This window comes from Palaemon carinicauda, chromosome 10 (genome assembly GCF_036898095.1).
Source record: "Palaemon carinicauda isolate YSFRI2023 chromosome 10, ASM3689809v2, whole genome shotgun sequence".
Lineage (NCBI taxonomy): Eukaryota > Metazoa > Arthropoda > Malacostraca > Decapoda > Palaemonidae > Palaemon > Palaemon carinicauda.
In genome coordinates this window covers 111,725,265-111,735,864 of record NC_090734.1, presented here as the reverse complement: position 1 = coordinate 111,735,864, position 10,600 = coordinate 111,725,265, and the positions used below count along the sequence as shown (strand labels likewise).

Genomic DNA, 10,600 nt, shown 5'->3' with positions numbered 1-10,600 from the left:
CATCCGGACCATTGAGACATATGACGTTACTGTTATATGTCATTACCACTAATCATGGACAATGTTAGGGCTTCCTGCCCCGTGCAGGGAAGTGTCATACTAGACAGTAGAAAAGGGTCTCAAGGTTTGCCTATATTGTAGGAACAAACATAAGTATCAACTAGATATACAAAAGACTCACGATTTGTATACGTTGTCGGAACAATATGTATCAACTATACCCATTGTCTGTAAGCATACAATAATGAGGTTTATTTAGGTAAATAAGTAAGAAAACTCTGGCTATGTTTATTGTGCTAATTGCAGGGCGAAATAAGATGCAATTTCACTTTAATAGACATTTATTTACGATAAATGAGTAAATAGAATAACAAGTGTAACATCTTAGGGGAATTATACATACAACTTTAGACAGAAAATTTTTCTACTTGAAAGGGAAGTAATGATTATTGCCACTATGAAATCTGAAAATTTGATAAAATTTTTCAATATAATTATCTGTAAATGTTGTATATTATCAACACTGTGTACAATGTACACACGGCACAAGTGTTATCTGTATAATTCTACACCTAAGATTTTGAACAATCTTAGTGTCACCATGGTGACACCCACTTAAAAAGTATTGCACTGGAAGGTGTCAACACCTTTTTACCCTAATTGATAGTCCCAATCAATTCACTGTTCATCGCAGTGCTAGACGACAGGTTTTAATACACTACCTTCCGCCACCACAAAATGCTTCAGTTCATGCACTTCCTTCGCATAATGTTTGTAGAACACTCTGGATGACTTCCATCCAGTATATGAGCGAAGACGCTCTAAGTCCAAATACTGAAAAAAGTTCAGTGATGAAGCAATTTTTTTTGGATCATTACCTGCGGGTGTACTGTCAGGATCTGCTCTGTGAATGAAGTACTATGAGATTTAGGGCCTCTGTAACACGGTTTTTTGGACTTTTCTCCTTATTAAAGCATCGGATGTAGCTGAAAGTTGACATATGTATATTTTACAACCACACACAAATTTTGTCAGCATTATCAATAACCTAAACCCGATAGTTTTAATTTTTATAGAGTAAAAATGATCTAGCCGACGCCATGGCCAGTGATAACGAGCCAAGAGTCGAAAACATTCATTACGTAATCAATGTAAACACTTTTTGACAAAATTTTGCCCCGCCCATCCACCAGACACCCATTCACCTTGTTCCATCTGCTCTGAAACCCATAACAGTCAAGAATGGCTAACAGGATTTGGAATTGCCCACGTGGTTGCAAAACTGCATTTGTCTTACAACTTGCAACTTTATACAGTCAAGAGAAAGCCCATGGCCATATTTACTATAGCCTGAATAGGTAATTATCAAGTTTCTAGTTTAAATCCAATGTTTATGGTCTGATTTGGATTTAGCGTAACATGATTATAATACTTGTAATGTTATTCAGGCTTTTTAAGATTTCCATTAACTATTCACTATGCCACCAAGAGAGAGAGAGAGAAAGAGAGAGATTGTTTGTAGACAGTCTTTATATAACTATTTTTGTTGAAATAAGAATATGGTGCTAAAATCTCCATCAGACCAACGGATCATCCGATATAATTTTTTTTTCTTCTTCTTAGGCCATACGACCGTGTTGGCTATGTTTTGGGCATGACTGCATTTTGTAAATAAATTATGAATAGTTTTAGGAGTTTTATTTGTACATCTAATGGGAATTTATAGAAGTAAAGTGAACATAATTCATTTATCCTTTAAAATAATTACTACATGTAGCAAAACAAATAGTAGTAAAGATGATAATGCAATGAAGGAATGATACCATACTTTATCTTTAGCTTCAACATCGGCAATAACATACCCAATTGCCATAATTTGTCAGCTTAATGAAATAACCTATCATCTAATGTTTAACTTAATTTCTGAGGAGGCCATGGCTTATTGCACAGTGAAAAAACATGACAAAGACTTTATGAATGGCGGAACGATACATAGAGGTGGGTGGGGTATCTGTGCTAGCGTAGTAATACTACTCTAGCAGTAGTGCCGCAACAGTAGTATACATGAATTAAACGTTTAGGCCAACTGCTGGGATCCTTGAGGATCATTTAGCACTTCTTACAACTACTCGAGAAATGAGTTTTTATAGCCAGAATTTAAATTTTCTGATCCAACAATGCCCATGATAGCCTTCAGTGTTATCCTGAATTATAACGAGGCCAAAGTGGTGGAGCCTCATGAAGTCATCATTCTGACGATAATTATTGGTGAAGGTTTAAAGCCAAAATACGGTACCGGCTATTTTTTTTTTTTTTTATATATATACAGTAAATAGGTAGGTATATAGACAATAAATAAAAATTGCTTGACATTGGATATAGCAGTTATCAAATCAAGCTTGTCTACTACGTTTTTGAAAATTACCAACTATTCCCTACATCTTGTCAATCTGATTGTGACCTGTAAAGTAGACTGTAATTTCTTAGGAAACTTATTTTGGGAGTTACACTAATAATCAAAGTGTTTTTGTATTTATTAACATATTTTTTTGGTTTGTTCATTATCACAATTATCAGTGGAGAGGTTTCAGAGTTCATAAAGGTGTACTGCTTTGCTTTTATTTAAACTTTTGTGTCATTGTTGGCAGAGGTATAGCCTTCGTTACGTATAGCCAATCATCGATCGAGAAAGAGGGAAGAAATGCCGTCATAAGTTATGTAACGAGTGCGTTCGAAACATTTTCTCTGAGTAAGTTGGACCGTCTTCAAAAAACGTCACTTTTACATTATAAGTACCAAATTTATTCAACCTACGTAATGCAGAATATAGTCAAAATTTATGTGTAGATATAATGAGCATTCTGAAGAAGCGTTATATTTATGAAATTCATAGATAAAAAATTATTGCGAAAAAACCCTGTTACAGAGGCCCCGAATCTCATAGTAGGTGAGCTTCACCCTCAGTTGTTTTAGGGATAAGTTTGATCCTGATGTTCCTCCTTTAAAGAGCTGTCCCTGAAGTCTGAAGCTCTTCGAAGATAGACCTTTAGACATTCTACTGGACACAGAGAAATCTTCCTTCAGAGGGCAGATTCTCCAGGGACCCCATCTCTTAGTGGGTAGCTCGTTCTTGGCGAGAAAGGTTGGATCAGGAAAGAGATTCAGTTCTCCCACTTCTGTGAAATGAATGTGGCCCCTGTTTCTGGATATGGCTATTATTTCACTAACTCTAGCCCTTGAGGCTATAGCAAACAGGAAAATAACTTTTTGGGTTAGATCCTTAAGAGAACACTCTTCCTTGTTCATGGTTGAAGCATAATGTAGGACCCTGTCCAAAGACCATGAAAAAGGCTTCGGAGGAGCTGCAGGCCTAAGTCTAGTGCATGCCTTCGGGATCTTGTTAAAGATTTCGTTTGTCAGGTCCACTTGGAAGGCGTATAGAAGAGGTCTAGTCAGGGCCGACTTACACGTAGTTATCATGTTGGCTGCCAGACCTTGTTCATGAAGGTGGATAAAGAAGGACAGACAAAAGTCTATTGAGATATCTTTCGGTCCTTTTGCTTTAACAAAAACACCCTACTTTTTCCAAGACGATTCATATTATCTTCTAGTTGACTTGGACTTGTATTCTTCTGAGAAGTCTATACTGCACTTTTGAGATCCCAAATCTTTTCTTAACTGCTAAGGCGAGAAAATCATGAGATGAAGGTTTTGGGTTCTCTGTGATGAAGCGAAGACAGTCGGCTTCTGAACCCGTTTAAATAGTGCTGGGTTCGGTAGAGGGAGACTCAGCTTCAGTTCCATTATCAGAGGTAACCAGTTGCTCTTGGGCTACTTGGGGGCCACTAGAGCTGCCCTTTCTTGGAAGGATCTCAGCCTGTTGAGGCCCTTCAGCAGGAGATTGGTCGGAGGGAACGGGTAAATCCAGGTCCATTCGTTCCAATTGAGGGACATGGCGTCCGTCGCCTCCGCCAGAGGGTCCTCGTATGGGGCTACATATCAAGGTAGTTTCTTATTGTCGCTCGTCGCGAAGAGGTCGATCTGCAGTTCCCGGACTTGTTCCCAGATGGAGAATGAGTCTATGTCTAGAGATCCTGTCGGATTTCAGTAGTCTCTTGACAGACCCCTGCGATCTCTCTCCTCTTCCCTGGGGGAATGGAGAGGTGGTGTGACTTCAAGTTCCAATGGATTCCCAGCCATTGAAACTCCTGAGCTGGAGAGAGTCGAGACTTCTTGAAGTTGATCTTGAATCCCAGATGTTCCAAGAACTGAATCACTTTCTTGGATGCTTGCAGACAAGCCGTCCTGGATGCTGCCCACACCAGCCAGTCGTCCAGGTACGCTGCTACCTGAACATCTTCTAGGCGTAGTTGTTGAATGACTGCGTCTGCTAGTTTCGTGATGTTCCTTGGGGCTATGTTTAGTCCGAAGGGCATGGCTCCGAAGGCATACTTTTTCTTCTGTAGCTTAAATCCTAGGTAAGAGGAGAGGGGGCGGCTGACTGGGAGATGCCAGTAAGCATCTGCCAGGTCTATTGAGACTGTTTACACCCCTTTTGGTAACAGGGTCCTTATCTGCTGAAGGGTTAACATCCTGAACTTGCTGTTCTCGATGAACTTGAGTGGCGACAAGTCCAGAATGACTCTGACTTTGTCTGAGTCCTTCTTGGAAACACAAAACAGCCTTCCCTGGAATTTGATGGACTTTGCTCTCCTTATTACCCGTTTGCTCAAGAGTTCTAGAGTATATTCTTCCAATGAGGGGGTGGAGTGTTGGAAGAATTGAAGAAATGATGGTGGAGGCCTGCTCCAGCTCAATCCAAGTCCATTCTTGATTAGGCTGTGGGCCCAAGGATCGAAGGTCCAACGATCCTGAAAGTGTTGGAGCCTCCCTCCTACCTGAAGCATCTCATTGCTTCGATTGTCCGGAGGATTTACCTCCCTGGCCGCGTCCTCCCCTACCTCGTGAGGAGTGTCTTGAGGAGCCCCGTCTGGAGCCTCTACCTTTTGAACAAAAGGTAATGGTTTGCCTCTCAAACCCAGGGTTGAATGCTGGTGACTGGGCAACCAGCTGCCGGGGAACCACTTGGAATGTGGTTTGCGGTTGATCAACCACTTAGGGCACCGCGGTCATGGGGACTGTGGGATGTTGTTAGGTAGGCCGAGAGGGTAGTCTGGGCTTCTTGGTCTTCCTCTTAGGTTGGGGACCCGCATCTGGGGAAGGCTTTCATTTTGATAAGATGCCCTACTTCTGGAGAAGGTTCCTATTCTCCATGGCGGCTCTATCAACTACATCCTTGACCACTTCATTTGGGAAGAGGTCTTTACCCCAGATATTGGAAGATATCAGCTTCCTGGGTTCGTGTTTCACTGTTGCTGCAGCAAACACAAACTCTCTACAGGCTCTCCTAGCCTTCATAAAGGCGTACAGTTCCTTTACTAAGGTGGCCATGTGCATTTTGGCCATGATCATGAGCATGTCTGGGGTGCTTTTCAGGCCTACACACATCTCGATGCAGTTCTGTAGGAATAGGGATGCCGCAAGTCTCTCCTTCATCTCTTGCTCCCCATGCAAGAGAAAGTCTGACAGTTTCAGGAGATTCTCGCTGAACTGTCGTCCGGCGATATCTGCATCCAACCTCCCTACTGAGAAGATTAGGTGGACTTCTTTCCATTCCTTATCCTCCATGGGCAGGGCTAACGACAGAGGCCTACACTCCTCTAGTGCAGGGCATGGTTTGTCTGCCTCCACTGCCTTGGCAATAGCTTTAAAAGCCTTCGACATAAAGGGGAAGGCTATTGAAGCAGGAGCAAGAAAGGTAGGATACTTCTTGCTCAAGGCGGACACTTTCGAGTTCGTGTAACCCACCTTCTTCAGGCTGCTCGACAAGAGAGCCTGTACCTTGTCGTGGTCGAAAACCATGACCTCCTTCGGTTCCGTCTCCTCTTTTGACTCTGGCTCCTGCTTCAGTCGAATGAAGCAGTCTGGGTAAGCATTAAAGCTTGGTCAGAACTGAATGTCGTCTCAGAGGACGGCTCCCATCTTCTCCGAAATGTAGAGTTTTCCGTTAGTAATTGGCATAAACTCCGCATACCTCCAGTGATTGGTTTCGGAGCAGGGTGGGAGGTCCTGGACTCTGGGTCGCTTGTATGACCCTCGGGAGGCGGTGAGTTGAGCTTCCCGGAGCTCTCTCTCTCTCGAGTCTCGCTTCCTTTTCTTCGCCTTGATTGCAAATGTTTTCCATTATGGCCGTAAGATGGGTCAGTGCCTGGCTCATGTTGTCCGATGGAGGGGTAGAAGTGGAAGATGTCGAGGGTAACGGCTCCGGTGCCGGCATAGACGGAAGGGACTCCGACCCGACATCATCTTCTTCTTCCGGAGGTAGAGTAGACTCCTCCTTGGGATCATCCTTCAATAGATCCTTTTCCATGTCCGTGGACACTTCAGACATCCTTTCCTCCTGGTTGATGTCCATGCCTTGCAACGCCTCACTGACATCCATCTCGATGGCAATCAGGATGCAGGGAGGTCCGGGTCGTGCTTGTGGCATGACAGCTTCACTACCCGCTTTCGGGAAAAGCAAGCTACGCATCTTGTCGTTAGGCAGGTACAGTCCCGAAGAGTTCTTCTGGAACCCTCGTACCCATTTGCACAGCTTTTCTCGTGCTGCATCCCTCGACTCCGTTGACTTGGGGTCGTCGAGAGCTTCGGTCACCATGGTCCGGCAGATGTTGCAGTCTTGGGGGTCCCAGTACCGCAGGGTTTCAGTAGTGATGGTGCAAGGGGCTTGAGACCTGCACGCTTTGTGACCACAGAAGTTCCTACTCCTGTGGTTACAGAAGATCACATTACACTTCATTTGGGTGTAAAGAAAGGAAAATTAAAGGAGTATGCGGTCGTTTATCTCACATGATAAATAGGTTATGCAAAATATTAATATTTTAACCATTATAGCCTAGGATAGTAAGCTAGAAGGGAAATAGGAAAGACACATACTTGTGTCTCCTGTCCAGCCAATTGCTGTGACCTCCCCCAATGATAAAGTTATAAAGTTGCCTTATCAAGGCACACTCAAAGAGAAGGGTTCTAACCTCTAGGGATAGAATAAGTGTATGCTAACACTGACCTTTCTTAAATTCTTTGATATTGTGAGGTAAGTTGTTAAGGTTGTTATAGTTGTAGGTATTGTGCACAAAAAGTATCTTCATAATATTTGCCCTATTTTTGAGCTTGCAAGCACATGTATGAACAAAAAGAATTACAAAAACTGTATGAATAAAACAAAAAATCACAAAAAAAAAAAACCAGCAGTAAATGAAACTTTTCATTGGTTGTGACAAAGTATATCACTTAATATTTCTCAATGGGACTTTTGTGGTTGTTTTTGAGCAACCAGCTCCTGAATCCTTGGCTCAGTGGCAGCCAGTGCACACCTCAAGTCATCTTCACAGACAGCTTGTTCCTTGATTTTATTTTTATTGCAAGTAATGAAGAAAATGCACTTTTGCACAGGTAGGTTGAAGCAAAAGGCAAAAGAAATTGAACTGCCAGATCACTTATTTTTGGATATGATTCCATTATTGAACACCAGAAGCTAGACAAGGAATTTGACTGGAACACATTCTTGGCTGTTGAATCATGGAGAAGCTCAATGAACTGTTCTTCTGCGTCTTCTAGCACATCATCAACCTGACATAAGAACGGATTTTTTGCTAATCCTGCATGCTGAGGGCTCAAGTCAGGAAAGTAACGGCGAAATTCATCATCTAGCTGAGACAAGTGGTCCATGATTTCCTTGGACAAGGTGCTTGAAAGCTGGCCATCAGCAAGAACTTCATTCAATGATGGAAACATAAATTTTCCTACACTCACTCTCTTCTTATACAGCTCCAATTTGTCCAAATATGCATGTATTGAGTCACAAAGGCTGAGCAAGTTTGAATCCTTTTCTTGGAGTCCCAAGTTCAGCTGGTTGAAGATTTCAAATATGTCCACAAGATAAACAAGGCGGAGCTCAAAGTGTTCTGATTTCAATATCTCCAACAGGTCACATTTTTTTCTGTACATCAAGAAACATTTCAACTTCCTGGCGAAGAGAGAAGCGGGACAAAAATCTCCCTGCAGACAACCACCTGACAGATGTATAAAAGAGCAAGGAACTATGTTCGGATTCCATGTCATGACAGTTGCTGGAACAGTCTCGTGTTGAGGGCAGAGTTTTTCACATAGTTCACGGCCTTGACAATACCAGTGAAAATTGTGAGAGGCCCAGAAGGAAGCAATTTAGAAGCCAGAGCCTCCCGATGAATGAAGCAATTCACACCAACTGTATTTGGTGCTTTGGATTTTACTTTGCTTGGAAACCCGACCTCGACCCAAGCATGGCTGGAGCTCCATCAGTTGTGATTCCAACAAGATTATTCCAACTCAAACCATGCTTGTCAAAAAACGATGACACAGCATTCATCACATCAGTGGCCTTACTTGATGTGTCAAGATTTTGACAGCAAAGAAATTCCTCCTTGTTTATGCCTTTGAACAGGTATCGGCAGTATACCAACAGCTAGCACGCCATTGCTACATCAGTGGATTCATCGACTTGTATCGCAAAAATGGGGGATGCTTTTATCTATTCAATAATTTGATCTTTCACATCACCTGACATGTCCCTGATTCTTCATTGGATAGTATTATTCGAAAGGGATACATCACTTAGTTTCTGTGCTGCTTCTCCTCCAAGATCCAGTCTAGCCATTTCATTTGCACAAGGTAGGATCAATTCTTCAGCAATTGTGTGTGGCTTTTTCTTCCGTGCTACTAAATAAGCCACTCTGTATGATGCTTCTACGATGTTCCCTCTCTTCTCTTGGAAGCTACCAGTCGCATCAAGGTTTTGCCTCTTCAATTCATCAGCTTTCCTCTTGAAAAAAATCCTTTTCCTCCCTAGCATACTCAGGGTGGCATTTGGTCATGTGAAGTTGTAATTTTGAAGGCTTCAGTGAATCATTTCCCAGGACACGAAAACAAATGACACACTGTGGGAGATCTACATTATTTTTTTAAATCAAAGTAAACCCCCACTGAAGATAATCTTTCGGGAACTTTCTCTTCTTACTTGACATTATGCTATATCTGTGGGTAGAAAAAAAAGAAAACTGACAATGTGCGCGACTAGGTTAAATAATAACAAACCAGAGGTATCATATACACACATACACTTAAGCATGCAAAGTATAAGGCACGATTTCACTAAAGAAACAGGGCTAGATATGCATAACTGCGCAATAAAAATATACGTTTAGACCTAACTCAAGATTTCGTTAAACCTTTCATTACCGGATCTCTTTCAAGCTAAATATTATCACCTTTCGTTGGCCATATTAGAAAGAAAGTAACAAAAAATACACCAAACCTTTCAGTATACATGGATTTTAACTCCCTCAAATTTAGAAAACAATGTTAGCCTAAATACAATTAAAAGTAAGTCACCAATAATGGACAGGTTAATTAAATGGCTGTGATATATTTACAAATTTCCGTTGCTTCATTTCAAAGGTACCTCTATTCTGCATATATTTAATCATAGACTTAACAAAATGATTAGAAAGCAAAATATATCCCGCGATTCCAGTAAAAAAGCGGCAAAAGTCTGACAGTGATGCAGGCATACCTACTGTGCAGCCGTAAGTGACTTATCGTCCTGTCTGGTTCGTGTTTGTTTATTAAAAAACGTTTGGCTGCTCATGATTGCGTTCAGATACCAGCAATGGCTGCGACTTCGGTCCGTTAAACTGATTACTGATTTTCATTTATATAAGCATCTTCCCTTTATAATAGTTGTAATAGCTGTATTACTATAAGTAGCAATATGAATTAATTATTGCACTTGATATTGCCATAATAAAATAAAGTTTATTTATTAATTCTCTCTTGCTTATTCATATATCTCGTATATTCATGACACTCGTCATTTAAGGATGCAATAAATCATCTCGCGGGCCACTCATGACCATCCCAAGGGCCAAATTTGTCACATAAACCATGAGTTTCACTCCGCTGATACTGTTAGCTAATGTAGAGCATTCAGTTTTAAGGATTGTGAACAGTAGGATGAATTTTATTCTGAGCCACATTGCTCCTAATTCCAGTATAATAAATTTGAAAATAAGTAGAATTTCTATGGACCCCTTGAAATTCTTCCATGGACCCGTGGTTTTGAACCACTGGTCTAGGGATTATAACACCCATGAAAGCAAACTTGCATAGGGAAAACTACTGAAGAATTAATCAACCTTTGTAGACGGCAATGTTAAATCTTAGCTTCACTTTTCTTCGTTTATTCGTATTATATTGAGTAAATTCATTTTGTTTCTTTCTAGATCTTGGAGTGTTTGTATTTTGATATGATGAAACCGTTTAAATACTTTTAAATAGTTTTTGTTTGAACATTGGAAGCCTGGGAAATAGATGAGAGTTTAAAATTGGAACACTGGGAAATCGATGAGAGTGGAATAATGGAAGCCTGGGAAATAGATGAGAGTTGAACATTGGAAGCCTGGGAAAAAGATGAGAGTTTAAAATTGGAAGACTGGGAAATCGA

General features: G+C 41.2%; 1 protein-coding gene across 1 annotated transcript; it reads right to left on the bottom strand.

Annotated features, from left to right (window-relative positions):
- Nucleotides 1-7,434: 7,434 nt before the first annotated feature.
- LOC137648179 (zinc finger BED domain-containing protein 5-like) lies at nt 7,435-8,067 on the bottom strand. Its single transcript, XM_068381107.1, has one exon. The coding sequence runs from the start codon at nt 8,065-8,067 to the stop codon at nt 7,435-7,437; it is 633 nt and encodes a 210-aa protein (XP_068237208.1).
- Nucleotides 8,068-10,600: the final 2,533 nt, after the last annotated feature.

What these genes read in the sequence shown, in the direction of transcription:
- LOC137648179 (XM_068381107.1), bottom strand. Translation starts at nt 8,067, where the DNA reads ATGTACAGAAAAAAATGTGACCTGTTGGAGATATTGAAATCAGAACAC.